This window comes from Mus pahari, chromosome 10, assembly GCF_900095145.1.
Source record: "Mus pahari chromosome 10, PAHARI_EIJ_v1.1, whole genome shotgun sequence".
Lineage (NCBI taxonomy): Eukaryota > Metazoa > Chordata > Mammalia > Rodentia > Muridae > Mus > Mus pahari.
In genome coordinates this window covers 34429340-34452915 of record NC_034599.1, presented here as the reverse complement: position 1 = coordinate 34452915, position 23576 = coordinate 34429340, and the positions used below count along the sequence as shown (strand labels likewise).

At 35.3% G+C, this 23576-nt stretch overlaps 1 protein-coding gene and 2 pseudogenes across 1 annotated transcript; 2 read left to right on the top strand and 1 right to left on the bottom strand.

The window, feature by feature from the left end:
• Positions 1–3484, bottom strand: part of LOC110328326 — a 6993-nt pseudogene extending 3509 nt beyond the window's left edge.
• Positions 3485–5265: 1781 nt separating this feature from the next.
• On the top strand, positions 5266–6227 carry LOC110327996 (olfactory receptor 1537-like). Its single transcript, XM_021207328.1, has one exon. It carries the CDS (start codon positions 5269–5271, stop codon positions 6202–6204), a length of 936 nt encoding a protein of 311 aa, XP_021062987.1. The 5' UTR covers positions 5266–5268; the 3' UTR covers positions 6205–6227.
• Positions 6228–13763: 7536 nt separating this feature from the next.
• On the top strand, positions 13764–14712 carry LOC110327977 (annotated as a pseudogene).
• Positions 14713–23576: the final 8864 nt, after the last annotated feature.

Below are 23576 nucleotides of genomic sequence, written 5' to 3'. Positions count from 1 at the left end.
TAGGATAGTCTCAAATAATATAGTACAATTTGCTATATTCTAAGATTTGTTTTTAATGAAAAGTTATGTATTTCCCCTTCATTTTCTCTTACTCTATGATTTTTATTGTTTTTTTAATTAAATGTTTATCTTTAGTTTTGCACATTAGTAGGATTATATATATATATATTAATAGTCATTTAAAAATAATTTAGGAGTTCAAAAATTTGTTGTTTTTTAACTTATTTTCACTGTTTTATATATAATTAGTCATTGTAACTGATTTGGTATTTTAATATTATTTTAATATTGAATGGATTTGAATTATTTTTTGTCTTGTGTGATTGGTTTGTAGTAAGTATGAAGGCATGCTCACAACTGGATAAATTTATCCTTACCAGGATAAATGTGTGATTTCCTGTTCAATTTAAGTTAAAAAATCCTTTTATTAGTAGAATGTATAAAATGTATAATCTGTGATTCCTACAATGATAATTGTAATTCAAATACTCATATTATTAGAATTATTGTTCTATTTTATAATATTTTATATCACTTAACTAGGTTTTAGCTACATACATTCTTTGAAACAACTATGCTAAAGTATAACGTATTTTGTATTTTTATTTTACACTGGTAATCTTTGAGGACCAACATTCACTTTTTTCAGACAAAAAGGTTAATTATGTGTCCTTTGGAAAATGAATAATAAAAATATTAACATCAAATATTTGAATGTTGAAAGCATTGAGTAATATTGATAACACTCAAAATTTTATTATTGTGAATTTTCTCAAAATTCTGTATATTATACAACATCAATATTAATACAGGTACAATTTTGTATTTAGTGTTATCCCATGAGTATGCAGTAATATATTCAACTACAACTTTTATTTTCTCTTTCTTCTAATTTTATTCTATTATTTTTGATTTTTTGTTTTTTGGGTTTTTTGTTGTTGTTGTTGTTTCTTTGTTTTTTTGAGACAGGGTTTCTCTGTATAGCCCTGGCTGTCCTGTAACTCACCTTTTAGACAAGGCTGGACTCGAACTCAGAAATCCACCTGCCTCTGCCTCCCAAGTGCTGGGATTAAAGGCAGGAGCCACCACTGCCCAGCTTCTTCTAGTTTTATTTTNGCTGTAAATTTTATCCCATATTTATAGCCCTGTTCTTATTAATATATGCTAATATGGAAGATGTAGCTTGTGAATTCTTTAAAACAGAGTAGATGTCATTTTAGTTTATATGGCTTCAATGACTTAAGGCCATATTTATTTAACATTCAGCAATATTTAGGAAAAATGCAGAGTATGAGACACAGAAACACATTGAATCAAGAAAATTAGAGTTGGTAGATAAAATTTCTAGAAACTGTCTTTGAAGCATGGTATTAGAATGGTTTTACTCATCCTAATGTCTCCCAAGTGCACCATTCTTTTGGCATTTCTGTGTTTTTGCATTATTATTCCTAATCTTTAGCTGGTTCAGATTTTCACATGTTACCAGAAGAGATTTCTATCTGTGAGATTTAGCATAGCATCAAGAGCTATATTAAATGAATATATGAGATGAACAAATAATTTTAAAACTATTTTAATGGTTGTATAAACTACCAGTGTATCTACGATAAAAATAATTTTCTAATATAGTAATGAGCAAGGAAGTAATAGCACTGGCTTAAAATAACTGAGTAGAGAATGTGGACACTTGATATAACATTACAACTCAATGCCTAGAAATAGAACAGGAACTACTTTTTTTTTTTTTTTTTTAGCAGCTGTGGAGGTAACCTTGAGAAAAGCTAGAGATTAAACAGGAGCTGTTCTGCAGAGATTCAGTTATCTCTTTGTCTCTTTGTGATAAGTTTAAGACCAAGACAAGAAAATGCAATATTTTTGCATTTCTTCATAGACATGTATACATGTTTGCACAGGAAAAGATTTAACACTGCAATCACCGTATGTGACTTGTAACAATATCAATACTAATAAATGAATTAATTCACACCAAATTAATATGTTTTACTTCTGAGTGAAAAGCAACTACATACATTACTCTTTTAGAAATTAAGGTACTAACTAATCAGATAAGTAGATTCAGAGGGTAAATGGATTCACTATACAATTCTGTTGACTCGAATTCTATCCTCCAATCTTGTATTGTGAGAAGATTAAGCATGCCATCCAAATTTATAGTCTTCCTCTCTAGTGGTCACCACAACATATCATGAACCTGTTAACAATATTTCACACAAACATAATGATAATAACAATGATAATAATAATAATAAAAATAGTATTTAACAAGTAGATTAAAGCATTTGACAATAGTGAATGAGCGTGTTAAATATACTGAGATTCCAGAAGAAAGCTTTGTATTGAGCCTTATGTACATCTAGAATTTCCTGACTTATTTTTGATCATTAAGATGCAGATTGTTAAATAATGCCTATACTGATTTTTCTCTAGGTTCTGAAATAAACATAGATAAAGATTGCNTTAAGTAGTATATTGGTATATTAAATGCCATGACTTTGTATCTGAAATACAATAACTGGATTATGAAAAACCTAACATATNTCTGTGAGGCTTTATTTCTTTATCATATTGAACATTTAAAAATGCTACTACTGTGAGTTCTCTCATTAAACTTTTCTTTAGTTCTCTCAGTACTACTTGAGAATTATGTGTATTTTATTTGATTGGCTTCTGGATAATTGTTGCTAACGCTTCATATTTTATACTATTTTTATATTATTTTTTGATTTTAGACATGCCACTAAATATGACTTAATATAAGGGCACATAATAATTAAGTAGGAATACAGACTACAATGTTTGACATCTAAAGACTAGCAAATATAGAGTTTGTGGTGATACACTTACACATGACAAAGCAGGCTTAAATTTGTATGGCAGCAAAGAGAAAAAGTGCTGTAATTTAGTGAGGAAAAAGTGTAAGTAATCGAGGCCACCCTGGTTTCCTGGTTTACAAAGTGAGCTCCAGGACAGCCTGGGCTAGTAACTAATCGAGGACAGCCTGGTTTACAAAGTGAGTTCCAGGAAAGCCTGCCTGCCTCGAAAAACAAAAAAAACCAAAAAACCAAAAAAAATAAAAATGTGTAAGTAAAGTTTGAAAAATTGAATTAAGAAAAAGTTAATCACAAGTTTTAAAGAAGGCATTACTTGATTTGTTTAATAGGTATGAGAATACCATTCAAAATNTTATTGTGCACATAAATAACTATAAAATATAATTACAAAATAAACTATCTCAATATATATGTATATGTATGTATATGTATCTATATACAAACACATACATAATATTTAACATGCTTCGATAAAATTTCAAATTGTTTTAATACCAACAGCCCTTTGTCTAGTAATAGTGTCAGGTATAGGGTTTATCCTGTGAAGAGATGTTTCAATACTTTCATGATGTTTATGATACCATGGTACCAACAAGAATGTCATCTAGTTCATATGTTAATATAGCTATCATGGTTTAGAGGTGTACAGAGTGTTGTGCAGTTCTTTCTTGAGTAGTGTTCATAGTCTCTTCTACCATCATGAAAGCTAGTCATTAGTGATTTATCTTCCAGTGTCAGCAAGGATATTAATATATCCATGCTCTGTAGTTCAAGTACAGGGCCTTAATAAAGGGTCATTCCTTAGAGCTCTATGGTTTAACTAAAATTTATGAGAATACCCTGTAATTTCTTTGCATGTATTGACAGGATCTCACTGGCCAACAACTCCAAAGGTGGGAACCCATTCACTAAAGGTGGTGGATGAATAAATGGAAACATTGTCATCCAGACACAATAGGGCAGCTGTATATATGAACTCACAGTGATTGTGATAATATATATAATTTGTGTGCAAGCTCAATAAAACTCACAGATCTATTTTTGTGTCTATTGCAATGATATTATACTTATGAAATATATGCTAATGCTTGCATGAGAGATTTGTTCCATTATAAATGCAAATTAGAATTCTATTCTATACAAAAAGTACAATTGAATTTTTAGGTTGTTTCTTACTAGAGCTTTACTAATGAATGAAAAATTTTCCCAGATAATTTTATCACAATTATTTTGTAGGCAAATATTTCTATTTATCCTGAAAGAATTCTGGGAAACATAATTGAAGTGCATAGAAGATCTGTGTTCATACTTAGGGTATCAAACTAGTTTTTCAAAGTTTTAAGGCTTAATATTTCACCCCACTAACATATGTTGTTTGATGTGTATAGCTAATTTCCAAATGCACGTTTGGCATGCCACAAATTTTCAAAAGCCGTTCTAATATTCATGAGGGAAAGCATCTCACTTTGACTCAATTGATATTTTATCATAGTGAGCATATGTTAATATACATGTCTATTGTTTACATGCTAACTTTGCAGGTATTTTATTTATAAGGTTTTATTATTAAGTAACCTTAGAAAATTGTTATCTTTATTTTAAAACTTATACAGATACTTTTCTAGTCTCTTTAAACCTTTTGGCAGATGAATTTAATCACTGTGCGTTTGTCACTTCTTTTATACCCTTAAGGTTTAAAATATTTTTATTAACTTCTTATCAAATTGATAAACGTACTTTGATCATATTTACTCTCCATCTCCCAACTATTCCAAGTTCCATACAAAAACAAACAAACAACTCCCCCCACACACACACTTTCCCTCTGTCACACTATCAACTTGTCTGGTACTTCACGTTAAGGGAAAATTGATATGAACTCTCTTAACAGTTATATACTACCAATAGTTCCTTAGATGGGGTGAACTTTATGCTGAACTCCACTTTCCTTGCTGGTACTCAGACTGTTTTGCCTTACATTGATTATGTTCATCCTGTCACAATGACTGCTAGTCTTCAAAGCAACTGCTCTGATATGACCAGGTCTTAATCCTAGTATTACCATGTGTCCAGTCCTTATAGCTAAAGATGGTCCAGATGGCAAGAAATTTTCCCATGGGCATTTACAGACTATGAATCTTAAGAATTAGAAAATTGTTAATGTCTGAAAACAAGAACTCCATAGTTCCCTTTATGAAATTTTATTTTGGATCTTTTATTATTCAGTGTGTTTACTGAAAGCATGCTTCTGCAACACAGTTGGGCACTTTTCAACAATAATACACACTTTCCATCTCACCTTAGAGACATTGTTTTGAATTCACAAAGAAATCTTAAATTTTGAATTCAGTGATAGTATAAAGTGACTCTAAAAGGCTTACAATTGTTTTAGTCCTTCAGGATCTGATTGGAGAACATGGCAGCAGCAAACCATTGCATAGTGACTGAGTTCTTCTTGGCTGGACTCTCAGAGAAACAAGAAGTTCAGCTGCCCCTTTTTCTCCTATTTGTAACAATCTATCTGATCACTGTGGCAGGAAACCTGGGGATGATTGCATTGATTTGGCTCAGTTCCCACCTGCACACACCCATGTACTATTTCCTCAGCAGTCTGTCCTTCATTGACTTCTGTCAGTCCACAGTTGTTACCCCTAAAATGTTGGCGAGCCTTCTGACAGAGAAGAACATCATCTCCTACCCTGGATGCATGGCTCAGCTCTACTTCTTCATCAGTTTTGGTACTGCAGAGTGCTACACATTAGCTGTAATGGCATATGACCGCTATCTTGCTGTTTGTAACCCACTGCGTTACAATGTAACCATGGCCTATCAGATTTACAGTTCCTTGATTTCAGCAGTGTATATTTATGCTGTGTTCTGTGCATCAGTAAACACCGGCTTTATGATTAGGATTCAGTTTTGCAAGTTAGATGTGATCAACCACTACTTCTGTGATCTTCTTCCCCTCTTGAAACTTGCATGCTCTAATACCTATATTAATGAAATGTTGATTCTGTTTTTTGGTTCAGTAAATATCTGTGTCCCAATGCTGACTGTTATTACTTCCTACATCCTCATAATTGCCAGCATCCTCCGTATTCGTTCCAGTGAGGGCAAATTCAAAGCCTTCAGTACTTGCAGTTCCCACATCTCTGCTGTTGCTATCTTGTATGGTTCTACTGCATTCACATACTTACAGCCATCATCAGTGAGTTTGGTGGACCAAGGGAAAGTGTCATCTGTGTTTTATACTACTGTTGTTCCCATGTTGAACCCATTGATATACAGCCTAAGGAATAAGGATGTCACTCTTGCATTGAAAAGAATACTTGAACGAAAAAATTTTATGTAAATAGAAGTCATGTGAAGATTATTAATTAGAGCAAAACTGTTCAAAAACCTGTAGATTGAACTGATACTACTAATTTGATCCTCCCTGTCATTACTATTACTCATTTGTTTCGATATTTTTTTGATAATTAAAAATGTCAGCATTAAAATTCATTCACCTAATATCTCATATATTTCTTAGACTCAACAATGTGGGCAAAATGTAAGAATGACATGAATCCTTGTGCCCATAGATGATTGCCAATCATGTTATATATTCTTCATGTTTGATAAATATTCCTTTAAATTTATAAACTTCATTCTTTAATTATAACACAAATACAACTTTTTATTAATTTTTAGTTCAGTTTTGAGAACTTCATATGTGAGTGTTGTAATCATTTTCCTCATCTCCCACCAGCCATTCTCACATGATCTTCCTGTTCCCTCTCAAATAGTAACCTCTTTTCCTTTCCTTCATATATAGCCATAGGAAGATAGATTCAGGTGTCAGCAATTACGAGTTACTCAAGAATGGGTGAGCTGAGATTTCCTTCTTTTACATTGGTACATAATATGGAATCAGTTTTGTTTCTTGTTTAGGAAACTATATTATTGCGATGTATAGTGCTACCATCTTTTCATACATAGAAGATACAGTATCACCACTGGCCTACTAGTACTCTAGTTGGTAGAACATTCCTTTCCTTTTTCCTTTCTTTTCCTTTCTTTTCCTTTCTTTTCCTTTCTTTTCCTTTCTTTTCCTTTCTTTTCCTTTCTTTTCCTTTCTTTTCCTTTCTTTTCNCTTTCCTTTCCTTTCCTTTCCTTTCCTTTCCTTTCCTTTCCTTTCCTTTCCTTTCCTTTCCTTTCCTTTCCTTTCCTTTCCTTTCCTTTCCTTTCCTTTTCTTTTCTTCTCAAATGTTACCTAAGCTTTAAAGAAAGAGGATATATAGTTCATGGATGAGTATGACTGTTACCCCACTATTGATAGTTCCATCAATTTAGACCAATTATGGAGCTCTGTAATTGTCCCTACCTGATGTAAAAAGAGTTACATTTACGTGTGGGTGACTCAATACATACAAAATATGCAGTTAGATAATATACCAGTTTGTGTAGCTATCATCATTAGATTCTGCTTTAGGTTTCATAATCTCATCAGAAACTCACAGATGACTATGTTTATAAAACCAGGCATGAATTTCTCCTTTTGAGTGGGCCTTAAGATCAATTTAGTAGTTACTTTTTATGGTTATAATATAACTAGCATTATTGCCACCTTAGGTATAACTTGAGTTGCTGATTATTATTTTGATTCATCAGTGTCACAGCTGGATACAACTATTAAATGTTTTCCTCTCTTGGCTACTTGGATTTTATTTGTCCATGTTTTGAAAGCTAGTTGACAGCAAACAGTCCTCTATTAAAATACAGCTTTATTCATCCTAGTTCTGTGTCAGAATACTGTAGTGTCTTCAGCAATAAACATTTACTTTTAGTTTCTGGGACACAACTAAGGGCAAGAGCAATAGCATATAATGTTTGGGTGGTGTGTGTGTGTGTGTATGTGTGTGTGTGTGTGTGTGTGTGTACATGTGTGTGTATATGTGTGTGAGCATGTCTGTGTGCATGTGTGTGTGCATGTGTGTGTTTGTGTGTGTTTAGGTAAACATAGAATTATATGAATTCTGATTAATTTTTTCAAACATAATTTTTCTCTTCCCTTCTACTATTTCTACATTGATTCCCCATCGCCCTCCCCAGGTAAAGTCTCAGCTAGTATTTATATTTTCCTGTTCATAGCATCTGTACCCTATTTCCCTCTCTACTATAGATGCCCACCACAACCACCCACTTTTCTTTATTTTGCTCATGCAGTAAGGAGATCTTGTATTGTTTTTCTTTCCGGAACTGAGTTAACTCAATCAATATCTTGTAGCTCCATTTATTTACATGAAAATTTTAAAATTATATGTTTTTGTAATTAAATAAAATTGCATTGTGTTTTTATCAGTTGTAGGTCATTTAGGTCATTTTCATCTCTTAGGTATTGTGAACAGAGGTTCAGTGAACATGTCTGAACTGTAATCTATGTTGTATAATGTCAAGTCCTTTGGTCATAGGCCATGAGTATAATTGCATATACGTATGGTGGTAGATTCTCTCTCTCTCTCTCTCTCTCTCTCTCTCTCTCTCTCTCTCTCTCTCTCTCTCTCTCTCTCTCTCTCCTTATGTAGAACTCAACACAGACTTCAAAATTAGCCACTCCAGTTTGTAATACAGTCAAAAATGTTTGAGGGTTAGTTACCATTTCCCCACATTTCACTGTGCTTGGTTGAAATATGAAAGGTTCATTTGGTCTTTTGTTATTTTATTTTATTATGTTTTTCGATTTTGATGGTTTGGTCAAAATAGGATGTTTCTAATCACATTCAGGATGAGCTGGGTGTTCTAGTTCCTCAATTAAACCTTTAAATAAACTTGGTGATATGTTTACTCTCAGCGCCTTATAAAATAGAAGGACAGTGTACTGGCTAGTTTTGTGTCAACTTGACACAAGCTGAAGTTATCAAAGAGAAAGCAGCTTCAGTTGGGGAAATGCCTCTATGAGATCTAGCTGTAAGGCATTTTCTCAATTAGTGATCAAGAGGGGAGGTCCCCTTGTGGGTGGTGCCATCTCTGGGCTTAGTTTTGGGTTTTGTAAGAGAGCAGGCTGAGCAAGCCAGGGGAAGCAAGCCAGTAAAGAATATCCCTCCAAGGCCTCTGCATCAGCTCCTGCTTTCTGATCTGCTTGAGTTCCAGTCCTGCATACACTGGTGATCAACAGCAGTATGGAAATGTAAGCCGAATAAACCCTTTCCTCCCCAACTTGCTTCTTGGTCATGATGTTTGACCCTGACTAAGACAGATAGGAAACATTGAAGTCAAGTAAATGAAAAAGGAATACCTTGCAATTCAATTCTCAATGGATTTCTCAGGGTCTTCTGAAGCATCACCTACCATTGCCATTCTGGTATTATGGGCATATACCATAAGTGCTAAACAAGATCATCATATAGCATTCTTCTCTTCTCTAACCCACATATCCACCTCTACAAATCTTTTCATAAGTCAGCTTCAGAGGCTTTAGAATCACCTGCTCCTGTATTCACAATGATGCTGAACACAGTACTTGCTTTTTGTGCTAGTTGGGTTTATCTATCATAATTAGAATACCCTGAAGAACTGATATAAGGGAAATTGTTGCTGTTGGTTTTTTGTTTTGTTTTGTTTTGTTATTTTGTTTTTAGAGCACAATGTCACAGATTTGGCATATTAACCTGGCTCTATTTCTAGCTACACTCATAGTGACTTGTTTTAGAGGGAAAATCCTGGATATGTTGTATTACCTTACCTTTTCTAGTTGGATGTGGCTTCATACAATTTCCAAATCTCTCAAAATGATGACAGAATTTCAGAACTAAAATTAATCATATGACTTTTTAAGGTACATACTATACACAATCTGGAACAATAAACATAATAAAGAACTTTTGTGTATACTTACTAATTTGAATATTTCTTGTATATTGTGTGACAATGCTTTCAAAGGCTTATAGGGATACAATTTTAATCCTTTTTCTTAAAAAGTTCAAGTAAAATTTTATCATAATGATTAGTAATAGGCAGAGTATATTCATTATGGACTAGTTATCTTTGAAGTGCTCATGTACACAGAAAACTATTCCAAAGTATTTGGAAGAGTAAGCAAGTCCCACTCTCCCACACTTTTCAGTGATTATTATAACCAGAGAAAGACACTAAGAAAATATTAACATAAACAGCATACTGATTCTGAAGCAGTGTGTTTTTACACTGAATAATGACCCCAAGGAAGGAGTAGCATTATCAATAAGACAAGATATAACTTATAGGATTTGTCCAACTTGAAAATATATACTTGAAAATAGTACATCAAAATTTCAATAATACAATATCAGAATTAGGTTCTTCCCTAGGGTCTATTTCTTATTAAGAAAGAGGTTCTTGATTTGGTTTTGATGACATATATGAGTTTCATTTTGTGAAGTGGGCCTTAGGACCAGTAAGGAAGTGGTTGGTTTCCCTTACATTTCATGCCACCATTTCACAAGAGGGTATATCGGTCTAATCTAGTTGTTATTGTGTCTTACAAGTTCACAGCTAGGTAAGATGTGACAGTATGCACAAGATGTGTGCAATACCAAAATATATGAAATATCAGTTGGCTGCATTTATAGCTAGACTCATCATCAAAATTTAACCCAGAATTGTTCCTGTCTAAAAGAAAAAATTCAGGGACATAAACAGAGCAGAGACTGAAGGAAAGGGTGTCCAGTGACTAACCAAATCATGGGGGTTGCAGGGGTATTGACTGCAGAAGTGGAATACCCAGAGGGAGAGCAGCAATTAGGGCATAAATTGAGGAGCTCTACCGGCAACTGGCTGATTCAGATTCAGATACTTACAGTCAACCATCGGTCTGAGGTTGGGGACTGCCATGGAAGAGTTAGGGGAAAGATTGAAGGAACTGAAGGGGATGGCAACTACATTTTTGGTCAGATTCTTGGTTTTCAGGTTTGTTGGGGTATCTAGGGCTTGCATGGTGAAAAATGTTAGTTTCAATGCTGCCAGATTACAAGACTTCTGTTTTTTATGTTCTTATGCTTGCCTCTTGCCATCTGGTTATCTCTGGTGTTTAATGGCCTGGGTGTCTCTTAGTGGAGCCTGCCTGACTGGAGGCAGTAGAGCTTTGGTACCTTGGTTAGGGTAGGCCTCCTGGGAGGCAAGCAGTGCTGTTTATGGTAGGAGGTGGGGCTCTTGTTTCCCTCATTAGAGCAGGCCTCCTGTATCCCTGGTTAGGGTGAAACTCCTTAAAGGCAGTTAGGTTTGGGGGTCTATAGGCATGATCTTCCCTGATTTCAGATGGAGGTACTGAGCATAATAACTATGGGGTTCAAGCAGAGCAGGATCGATCCCAAGTCTGCTGGGCTCTGTGTGTGTGTTTGTGGGGCGAGGGTCACAGATGGTGTGCTTATTGGATCAGTGATCTCACCTGTGTCCCTGTTTAAGGCCAACCACCCGGAAGACAGTCTGTTGAGTGTGGGAGAGTGGCAGGCACACCAATCTGACCATAGTGAATGTACAGACCTGAAAGAAGATGGGGATAGATCCCACATCCACTGGGATCCATGAATGTCCCAGTTGGTGTGGGTATTGAGGCAGGTGTTTCACCTGTGTTCCTAGTTATAGCAGTACTTCTTGGAGATAGACAGGCTGTGGGGAGTAGGAGAGGGGCATGTAGCTGATCTACACCAGAGGGAGGTACAGATCTAAAGGATGATGGTATTAGGTCAGAGGGAATAGACACCCCTTTGCTTTGTGGGAATTCCAGCTGACTTGGGTATTGGGGCAGGTGTCTCACCTGTGCCCCTAATTATGGAAGATCCATTGGAGACAGGAAAGTTTGGGGTGTGAGAAAGGGACAGACAAGTTCAGCTGCTCTGAGTAGAGGTACGGATTGGAAGGAAGGAAATTCTTACATTTTAATGACAAAATTCCCTTTCATTAAGGAATTTCCTTTGTCTACACAATCAATAATTGATTCACAGTTCAATAGGATAGAAGATATTATTTATATTTTCCCCTGTTTTCTGAATTGCAATCCTTCATAGTTCACAACAAAACAAAAAGAAGAACTGAGTTAAGCCTGTTTCTCTAATTTTAAAATGCAGAAATAGCCAACTTTCCATTTGAGAGACTGTCAATAGGAACATATAATACAAAAATCATACTGCATCTCCACTATGTTCACAGCAGCCTTATTTATAATAGTCAGAAGCTGGAAAGAACTCAGATGTCCTTCAACAGAGGAATGGATACANAAAATCTGGTACATTTACACAATGGAGTACTACTCAGCTATTAAAAACAATGAATTTATGAAATTCTTAGACAAATGCATGGATCTGGAGAGTATCATCCTAAGTGAGGTAACTCAATCACAAAAGAACTCACATGATATGCACTCACTGATAAATGGTTATTAGCCCAGATTCTCAGAATACCCAAGATACAATTTGCAAAACACATGAAACTCAAGAAGGAAGGCCAGAGTGTGGATACTTCCATCCTTCTTAGAAGGGGGAACAAAATACCCAAGGAAGAAGTTACAGAGACAAAGTTCAGAGCTGAGACTGAAAGAAGGACCATCCAGAGAGTGCCCCAACTGGGCATCCCATAAACATTACCAAACCCAGACACTATTGCAGATGTCAACAAGAGCTTGCTGACAGGATCCTGATAAAGCTGATTCCTGAGAGCTTCTGAGAGTGCCTGACAAATACGGAAGTAGATGCTCACAGCCATCCATTGGATGGAGCACAGGGTCCCCAATGAAGNAGCTAGAGAACATACCCAAGAAGCTGAAGGGGTTTGCAGCCCCCTAGGAAAAACAACAATATAAACTAACCAGCACCCCCAGAGCTCCATGGGACTAAACCACTAATCAGAGAAGACACATGGTTGGACATATGGCTCTAGCTGTATATGTAGAAGAGGATGGCCTAGTTGGCCATCAATGGGAGGAAAGGCCCTTGGTTCTGTGAAGGTTCTATGTCCCGGTATAGGGGAATGCCAGGGCCAGGAAGCAGGAGTGGGTGGGTTGGTGAGCAGGGAGATGTGGGAGGGCATAGAGGATTTTCCAAGGGTAAACTAGAAAAGGAGATAACATTTGAAATGTAAATAACTAAAGTATCTAAAAAAAAAAGGAAAAATCAAAATGCAGATTTTTTGAATGATAAAATGCCAGTAATACTTCTTTACCCTGTAAAAAATTTTAAAACTACATTGTATTAGCTATCGGTGTTAAAGGTAACTATTAGATGTGAACATGGACACTTTGTCTTTATGGATTCACTATGGAATCACTACTGACTGATACTGTTCCTCTCAGGAATTGGTTCCCAAACCAGAATTCCATGCTTGTAGCACCATGTGTTCAGTACCTAGTCCTAGTAGCACAAAGTGTCCAGTATTTAATACTAGTTACACCATGTTTCAAGTATTTAAGGCAATGGCTGCTCCATATGTCAATTAATTTACACATTTGGGTATTTAGAGACTTTATGTATCTTAAGGATTAGAGAAATGGGAATGTCTTAAAGTAGAGCTCTGGAGATTCCCTCTGAAAATTGATTTGGGATAATAATCACTATTTTGAGGAATGCTTACTTGTTCAATCAACATAGTGGAGAATTTTTCTCCACTAATCCACACTTTACATTTCAAATGTGAGGAATATTAACTAATGAAAAAAATTTAAAGTTGAATCAAATGATAGTATTTTATATGAAATATGTTGTTAATTTTAAGTATATTTTTAAAAAGTATAATAAAAGATTAATTGTATTCATGTAAGACAATTCACTTAAAGTAATTATTGAGAGGACAAAGTGATACTAAAACAGAAATAATTTACACAGGGACTTTGTGTACATAGAAAAGAAAAATAATGTCTTACTCTCTAATTGGTTTAAAAATCTTGTACTCCTCCAGATCTGAATGGAGGACATGGCAGCAGGAAACTATTGCACAGTGACTGAGTTCTTCTTGGCTGGGCTCTCAGAGAATCCAGAACTCCAGCTGCCCCTCTTCCTCCTGTTCATAGAAATCTATCTGATCACTGTGGTAGGGAACCTGGGCATGATCACACTGATTGGGCTCAGTTCCCACCTGCACACACCCATTTACTATTTCCTCAGCAGTCTGTCCTTCATTGACTTCTGTCAGTCCACAGTTATTACCCCTAAAATGTTGGTGAGCTTTCTGACAGAGAAGAACATCATCTCCTACCAAGGATGCATGGCTCAGCTCTACTTCTTCATCATTTTTGGCATTGCCGAGTGCTACACATTAGTTGCAATGGCATATGACTGCTATGTTGCCATCTGTAATCCCTTGCTTTACAGTGTAACCATGTCCTATCAGATTTACAGTTCTCTGATTTCAGGAGTGTATATTTTTGCTGTTGTTTGCTCTTCAATAATCACTGGCTTCATGATTAGGATTCAGTTCTGCAAGTTAGATGTGACCAACCACTATTTCTGTGATCTTCTTCCCCTCCTGAAACTTGCATGCTCTAATACCTATGTCAGTGAAATAAATGTTGACTCTTTTTGTTAGTATGTTTAATATCTGTATCCCAGTGCTGACCATTATTACTTCCTACATCTTCATTATTGTCACCATCCTCCACATTCACTCCAGGAATGGAAAGTTCAAGGCTTTTAGTATCTGCAGTTCCCACATCTCTGCTGTTGCTATCTTCTATGGTTCTGGTGCATTTATGTATTTACAACCATCATCAGTGAGTTCAATGTACCAAGGGAAAGTGTCCTCTGTGTTTTACACTACTGTTGTTCCCATGCTGAACCCATTGATCTACAGTCTGAGGAATAAATATGTCAGTGTTGCATTGAAGAAAATACTTGAAAGGAAAAAATTCATGTAAGCAGAAGTTATGTCTGCAAGATGGTTGATTTAAACTGCTTTCTCTCACTTATGATTGAATTGCCCCACTTGACCTAAAACAACCTCGAGAAATCTGTTCTAATCTGGCTCCTTTTCATTCTCTGACTAATTCTGTCTTCACCTGTATCTAGCTTGTTCTCTCTTCAACCTGTCTCTGTATAACTTATAATAAATCTGACTCTCTCTGTCTCTGCCTTGTTCTCTATATTTCTGTTTCTCTCTCTCTCTCTCTCTCTCTCTCTCTCTCTCTCTCTCTCTCTCTCTCTCTCTCTCTCTCTGTTTCTCTGTCTGTGTGTGTCTACAGTTCTCTCTTGTATAACCTTCCTTTTCTCTCCGTTCTTGTTAGAGTTGAACATATCCTATACCTCTAAATCTTTCTTTTATTCATCACTTTATCTGCAAATTCAAATAAGCATTGCTTTCCAACAAGTGTGCTTCCTTCTACAAACTAACATTACGTTCACTGTTTGAGAATAAAAGTGAGTATTATGAGTATGTCTGTATTTCAGACAATGTAAATATGTTACTGGACTGGAATCCCTCTAAATTCATGGATACTGCTAAAGTTATATTTCCATTGTAATTATAAATATAGTAGCTGACAGTAATATTATTCATCACAAAGATGTAGAAAATGAGAATTATTTCTAATTTTCAGTATGTCAATTCGATTGTAGCTTGTGTATCTATAGGTATCCTGGGAAATTTTTCCCCTGGGTATTTTTATCTTCTTCCACTTTCATGGATCTTTATGTTTCTTTTATGTCTCATTGGAGCTTCAGCAAAACCCTGGGCCAGAGTTTCAATAGCTATTCAAAAAGATAACAACAATAACAGCTTAGTCCTTATGTCAAGTGTACAAGTTCTGACTAAATATAGAGGGTTTAAGGAATGGGGTCAGGTATGATTTGGAGATTTTCTAAAGGAATTTCACTTTTCAAACCTCTTTAGCCTGTGGCATTTTTGATGCTGTAATTTCTAAGCCCAATCAGCCCATATAAAAACACAATCCAATTATTTATAATTGTAAGCTATATGCATAGATTGAGTGGATCAAACACTACACTAAATTATTCCCCAGCTATAAGTCTATTGGATGGAACACAGGGCCCCTAATTTAGGAGCTAGAGAAAGTACCCAAGGTGCTAAAGGGGTCTGCAACCCTATAGGAGAAATAACAAACTAAACAGTACCCTCCAGAGATGTGTCTCAAGTTGCATATGTAGCAGAGGATAGCCTAGTTGGCCATCAATGGGAGGAGAGGCCCTTGGTATTGCGAAGATCATATAACCCAGTACAGGGGAATTCCAGGGCCAGGAAGTGGGAGTGAGTGTGTTGGGGAGTAGGGTGGGGGGAGGGTATAGGGACTTTTGGGATAGCATTTGAAATGTAAATGAAGAAAATATCTAATAAAAAAGAAAAAATAACAATAAAAAAGACCTCTTCTTACTTGCTATTTCTCCTGGTCACTTGGTTCTAGTCCATCAGTGCTTCCTCCTCAACTTCTGTCCCCTCTCATCTCCCTTGCTCTCTACCTGACAACAGTCTCAAAACTCCAGTCCCACCTTTCCTCTCCACTGCCCAGTCACAGTCTCTAGACTTTATTCACAAGTTAAAATGGGAGAAGGTTAACATGAGATCACGTGAGTATGTGATGTATTGCTCATAGTGGGCAACCCCTCTTGATGAAGCAGAATGAATATCAGAATACAAATAGCATTTAGCCAGCCAACAGCACATCTTTATGGTTTTTTGTTTATTTAAATGTTTGTTTCATATTTTCTGAACATCTTATATGTCTTTTTGTGAATTTTTAATATTTATTCTCTTGTATATCTGTGCATACAGACCGTTATTTCTCATCAAGACTTTCCTTCCCTGTATTTTGCACAGGCAGCTTCTAATCTACCATTTTAGGTTGAAAAAGTCCATCATCTTTACACTCAGTCTCTTACAAAATATAAGGATAGGAAAATAATTGAACTCAAGACAATGTAAAACAATGCCATGCAGTTCAGTTCTCAATGAAATCCTTATGTTCATTGGAAGCTTCAGGGTAATATTTACTCTTTTCTTCTGATGCCATTCTGGTATGTGAGCACATACAATAATTGCCTGTTAAGATCTTTATATAACATTCCTGTCTTCACTAGCCAATGTATTCATCCTCTAGTTATTCCCACAAACCAATTTCAGAAGTTTGAGAAGCACTCTTGTAATGAGAATGGTCACAGCAATAAACTGGAATATTGTACTTACTTTCTGTGCTGGTCAGAATTTATCCATCATGCCTACAATACTAATGAGAATGCATATAGGAAAGGGAGTTTTAAGTTTTGGATTACAATGTCATAGACATTAGCATATTAAACTTGCTTCATTTATAGTTAAATTCTATTTTTTGTTTCAGTAAACATCTGTGTCCCAATGCTGACTGTTATTAATTCCTATATCCTCATAATTGCCAGCATCCTCCGTATTCGCTACAGTGAGGGCAAGTTCAAAATCTTCAGTACTTGCAGCTCCCACATCTATGCTGTTGCTATCTTGTATGATTCTACTGCATTCACATACTTACTGCCATCATCAGTGAGTTTGGTGGACCAAGGTAAAGTGTCATCTGTGTTTTATACTACTGTTGTTCCCATGTTGAACCTATTGATATACAACCTAAGGAATAAGGATGTCACTCTTGAATTGAAGTGAATTCTGAAAGAAAAAAATTATATGTAAGCAGGAGTCATGTGAAGATTATTAATTAGAGCAAAACTGTTCAAAACCATATAGATTGAATTGATACTTTGAAGTGATAGCATTAATTTTATCCTCCCTGTAATTACTATTACTCCTTTGCTATGACACTTCGATAATTTTTCGATAATTAAAAGTGTCAACCTTAAATTTCATGCACTTAATATATCATATATTTTGCAGAATCAACAATGTGAGCAAATGGTAAGGATGACATGAATCCTTATGGCCACAGCTAATTGCCAATCGTGTTATATATTCGTCATGTTTAATAAATATTCCTTTAAATTCATGAACTTTTTTCTTTAATTATAACACAAATGCTACTTTTTATTCATTTTTAATTCTGTTTTGAGAACTTCATATGTTAGTTTTCAATCACATCATTACCCTAATCTCCCACCAGCCATTCTCACATGATCTTCCTGTTCCCTCTCAAATAGTAACCTCTTTTCCTTTCCTTCATATATAGCCATAGGAAGATAGATTCAGGTGTAAGCAATTATTAGTTACTCAAGAATGGGTGAGCCAAGATTTCCCTCTTTTACATTGGTATATCATTTGGAATCAGTTTTGTTTCTTATTTCTTACTGTAATTGTCTCCACCTGATGTAAAAAGAGTTACAGTTATCTGTGGGTGACTCAATACATACAAAGTATGCAGTAAGCTATTATACCAGTTTGTGTAGGTATCATCATTAGATTCTGCTTTAGGTTTCATATTCTCATCAGAAACTCATAGATGACTATTTTATAGAACCAGGAATGAATTTTGCCTGTTGAGTGGATCTTACGATCAGTTTAGTAGTTACTTTTTACTGTTATAATATAACTAGCATTATTGCACCTAAGGTATAATTTGACTTACTGATTATTATTTTGATTCATCAGTGTCACAGCTGGATACAGCTATTAATTTTTTTTTCTTTTCTTGGTACTTGAATTTCATTTGTCCATGATATGAAAGCTTGTCGACTGCCAATAGTCTTCTATTCAAATACAGCTTTATTCATCCTAGTTCTGTGTCAGAATACTGTAGTGTCTTCAGCAATAGAGATTTACTTTTCATTTCTGGGACACAACTAAAGGCAAAAGCAATAGCATATAATGTTTTGGGTGGAGTGTATCTGTGTGTGTGTGTTTATGTGTGTGTGTGTGTGTGTGTGTGTGTGTGTGTGTGTTTAGGTAAACATAGAACTATATGAATTCTGATTGAATTTTCAAACATAATTATTGGTTGCTATTTATCCCCCTATTTTCCCTTTCTCTATTTCCCCATCCCTGTACCCAGGTGAAGTTTCCACTAGTATTTCTATTTTCTTGTTCCTAGCACCTGTACCCTATCTCCCTCTCTATTGTAGATGTCCACCACAACCACCCCCTTTTCTTTATTTTGTTCATGCATTAAGGAGATCTTGTGTTGTTTTTCTTTCTGATTCTGTTACCTCAATCAATATCTTCTAGTTCTATCTATTTACATGACAATTTCAAAATTTTATTTTTTTTTATAACTAAATAAACTTGCACCGTGTTTTCATCAGTTGTAGGTTATTTAGGTCATTTCCATTTCCTAGTTATTGTGAATAGAGGTGCAGTGAACATAGCTGAACAGTAAACTATGGTGTATAATGTCAAGTCCTTTGGTCATAGAACATGAGTGGAATTGCAAATTCTTACGGTAGATTCACCCCCCCCTCTTCTTTCCTCCTCCCTATCTCTGTGCTGTTTACTCTTATGTCATCTCCCTTTTATCTCTGTTCTTGTGAGAGTTGGACATATCCTATTTTGTTAAATGTTTTTCTGATTTGTCACTTTGTCTGCCACTCAAGGAGGCATCACTTTCTAACATAGGTGCTTCCTTCTACAAACTAATGTTTCTTCTTCTTCTTCTTCTTCTTCTTCTTCTTCTTCTTCTTCTTCTTCTTCTTCTTCTTCTTCTTCTTCTTCTTCTTCTTCTTCTTCTTCTTNTTCTTCTTCTTCTTCTTCTTCTTCTTCTTCTTCTTCTTCTTCTTCTTCTTCTTCTTCTTCTTCTTCTTCTTCTTCTTCTTCTTCTTCTTTTTTGGATTAACAGTTAGGACAACAGGTATATCTGTATTCCAGCCAATGCAGCCATGTTGCTGGATTAAAATCCCTCTATATTCAGACACTCCTAAAGGTATATTTTCATTGTGATTCTGAATATAGTAGTTAACCGCAATTATTGCTCATCAAAAAGATGGTGCCAAATGACAGTTATTCTTAGTTTTTAGTACATCAGTTCTATTGTATCTTGTGCATCTTAGCTGCCCTTGGAAGATATTGACATGGGCACTTTTATCTTTGTGCATTTTCATGGATCTTTATCTTTCTTTTATGTCTCACTTTGGCGATGCAGCAACACCCTCTATTTCAGTACTGTTCACAATGATATTGAGTTTCCGTAGCTATTCACTATGATAACTGCAGTAACAGCCTCCGGGCCTTGTGTCAGATCTACAAGGACTGACCAAGTAGACAGTTAGGGAATGTGCTCAGGTATGACTTTTTTAAAAAGCATTTTCACCTTGAAGTATTATTTTGCCAATAACATCTTTATGTTTTGTTGCTTTGCTTTTGTTTTTCATATATTCCCAGTAGCCTATAAGTTCCTTTTGTAAATTTATAATACTATTGTCTTTTGTCTATCTTTGGATCCAGACTGTTCCTTCTCACGAAGACTCCACTTTCCTGCCTCTTACAAAGGAAGCGTCTAATCTAGCATCGAAACTGGAAGTAGTCCATCATGTTTACTCTCATCCTCTTATAAAATAGAAGAACTGGACTAATTGAAGTCAAGTGAATGTAAAAAGAAAGTCTTGCGATTCAATTCTTAAGGGAATTCTCATGTTCTAAAGCTCCAGTATAATTTTTACTCTCTGATTCCATTGCCATTCTGGCATTATGAACATATACGATAATTGCTGAATAAGATCTTCATGCAACATTCATCTCTTCTCTAGCCCACATATGCACTTCTCAAATCTTTCCACAAATCAGCTTCAGTGGCTTGAGAATCACCTGCTCCTGTAGTCACAATGATGCTGAACACAGAACTTACTGTTTTTTGGGGTTTTTTTTTGTGCTAGTTGGGATTTATCTATCATTATTAGAATACCCTGAACAACTGATATAGGGGATGTTGTTGTTGTTGTCGTTTTGTTTTGTTCTGTTTTGTTTTGTTTTTAGAGTACAATAGATTTGGCATATTAACCTGGCTCTATTTATTGCTAGAATCATTATAGTGGCTTGTTTTAATGGAAAAGCCCTGGATATGTTTTATTATCTTTTCTAGTTGGATTTGGCTTCATACAAATTCCAAATCTCTAAAAATGATGACAGAATTTCAGAAACTGGTGGTCCCCTGTACTGGAGCATATAAAGTTTGTTAACTGAGGAATGCTGAAAGACTGAGAAGCACCTGGATAAATGTTCAACATCCTTAATCATCAGGGAAATGCAAATCAAAACAACCCTGAGATTTACCTCACACCAGTCAGAATGGCTAAGATCAAAACTTCAGGTGACAGCAGATGCTGGCAAGGATGTGGAGAAAGAGGAACACTCCTCCATTGTTGGTGGGATTGTAAGCTTGTACAACCACTCTGGAAATCAGTCTGGCGGTTCCTCNGAAAATTGGAACTAGTACTACCGGAGTATCCATCAATACATCTCATGGGCATATACTCAGAAGATGTTCCAACTGGTAATAAGGACACATGCTCCACTATATTCATAGCAGCTTTATTTATAATAGCCAGAAGCTGGAAAGAATCCAGATATCCCTCAACAAAGAAATGGATACAGAAAATTTGGTACATTTACACAATGGAATACTATTCAGCTATTTAAAAAACACTGAATTTATGAAATTCTTAGGCAAATGGATGGATCTGGAGGGTATCATCCTGAGTGAGGTAACCCAATCACAAAAGAAATCACATGATATGACTCACTGATAAGTGGATGTTAGCCCAGAAACTTAGAATACCCAAGATCATATGACTTTTTAAGGGACATACTATACACAGTCTGGAACAATATACATAATAAAAAGTTTTTTGTATAGACTTACTATTGTGAATATTTCTTGTGTATTGTTTGACAATGTTTTCAAAGGCTTATGCAGATGCAATTTTAATCATTTTACTTAATAATATCAAATAAAATTTTATCATGATGATTAGTAATAGGCAGAATATACACATTATGGAATAGTTACCTTTTGAAGTGCTCATGTATGCAGAAACTATTCCAAATTATTTGGAAAAATAAGCAAGTCCCACTGTCCCACAGTTTTTAGTGATTATGATAACCAGAGAAAGACACTAAGAAAATATTAACAGAAACAGGATACTGATTCTGAAGCAGGGTGTTGTTACACTGAATAATGACCCCAAGGAAGGAGTAGCATTATCAATAAGACAAGACAAAATTTATAGAATTTTCCCAATATTATTATACATGGAGTTAGTACATCAAAAGTTTCAATAATTCAATATAAGAAGTAGGTTCTTCCCTAGGGTCTATTAGTTATTAAGAGAGAGTTTCTTGATTTGGTTTTGGTAGCATATATGGGTTTCATTTTGGGAAGTGGGCCTTAGGACCAATAAAGAAGTGATTGTTTTCCCTGACATCTCGTGCCAGTATTTCACCAGTAGGCATATCAGTCTAATCTAGTTGTTATTATGTCTTACAAGGTTCACAACTAGGTGACATGTGACAGTATGTACAAGATTTGTGCAAGTCCAAAATATATGAAATATTGAAATGAAGATCAGAAGTGACCATAAAGTTATGCCTATCCATAATAGAGTTATATGAGTTAAATTTTTGTTTTTAAGAGAAGCTAGAATTCCACCACTTGAGTACATTGCAGAATGGAGACTCTGAATAGAAAAGGGGATTTGGGGTTATAGATTTTACTCAGTTAAAACATGAAAGATAAAATTCTAGCAGGAGGTCAACATCACTGTTCTTTCTAATCAGACCTTTCTTTTCTTAGCACAGTATTTAAAATCTTCATATCAACTAACTTTGAGGGAGCATCAAGTGGCTTTGGGTATCAGTTTTATTAGCAATAAAGATTAGTGACTTAGAAGCTGAATTGTGTTTATTTCATCTCCCACACTCGAAGTCAGAAGGAAGGGAGAGGAAGGGGAAAACTCCACTATTGCAAATAGGGTTATATTTGAATAGAAGTTCTTATCTCTTTCCACTGGAAACTCCCCTACTCTGTCTTATATATTATTTCGATAGAGGTGTGTGAGTAATTATTTCTCAAGACTCACTTTCATCTAGATCCACAGTTTCATCATAGATCTTGATTTTTTTAAAAATATTTATTTATTTATTATATGTAAGTACACTGTAGCTGTCTTCAGACACTCCAGAAGAGGGCATCAGATCTTGTTACAGATGGTTATGAGAAACCATGTGGTTGCTGGGATTTGAACTCCGGACCTTCAGAAGAGCAGTCAGGTGCTCTTACCCACTGAATCATCGCACCAGCCCATATATCTTGATTTTTAACCCAGTAGAATATCAATAAAAATACTATCATGTTGACTTATTTTGATCAAGCTATAGTGCTTTACAGGCATTTTGAAGCTGTTGACATACTTGATGAATATTTTAATTCACTTGTGGAGTGCATAATGCAATTGTCATATGAAATTTAGTGAAACTTTATTATGATTTATAATGATGATTATATAATTAAAGATAACTAAAAGTAAATATATCACATAAATGATCATGAAATTTACATGCATGCTAAAATAGTATACAGTAATAAAGGTAAATTTAAAGTAAGAATGTAAGCAATGACTGAGTTCTGTTTACCATACCTGTAAATGTCATGCCATAAATAGTTGGGACTAGGAAGAAAAGTTTTCCTTTTAATATTTCAAGATTTTATTTCATTTTTTGACATTATGAATGTAGTGGAGCACTTGTCCTTGTGGTATTGTGGAGCATCTTTTGGGTATATGACCAGAAGTGGTATAGCTGGACTTTTGGGTAGAACTCTTCCCAATTTTCTATGGAACAGTCAGATTGATTTCCAAAGTGGTTGTA

What these genes read in the sequence shown, in the direction of transcription:
- LOC110327996 (XM_021207328.1), top strand. Translation starts at nt 5,269, where the DNA reads ATGGCAGCAGCAAACCATTGCATAGTGACTGAGTTCTTCTTGGCTGGA.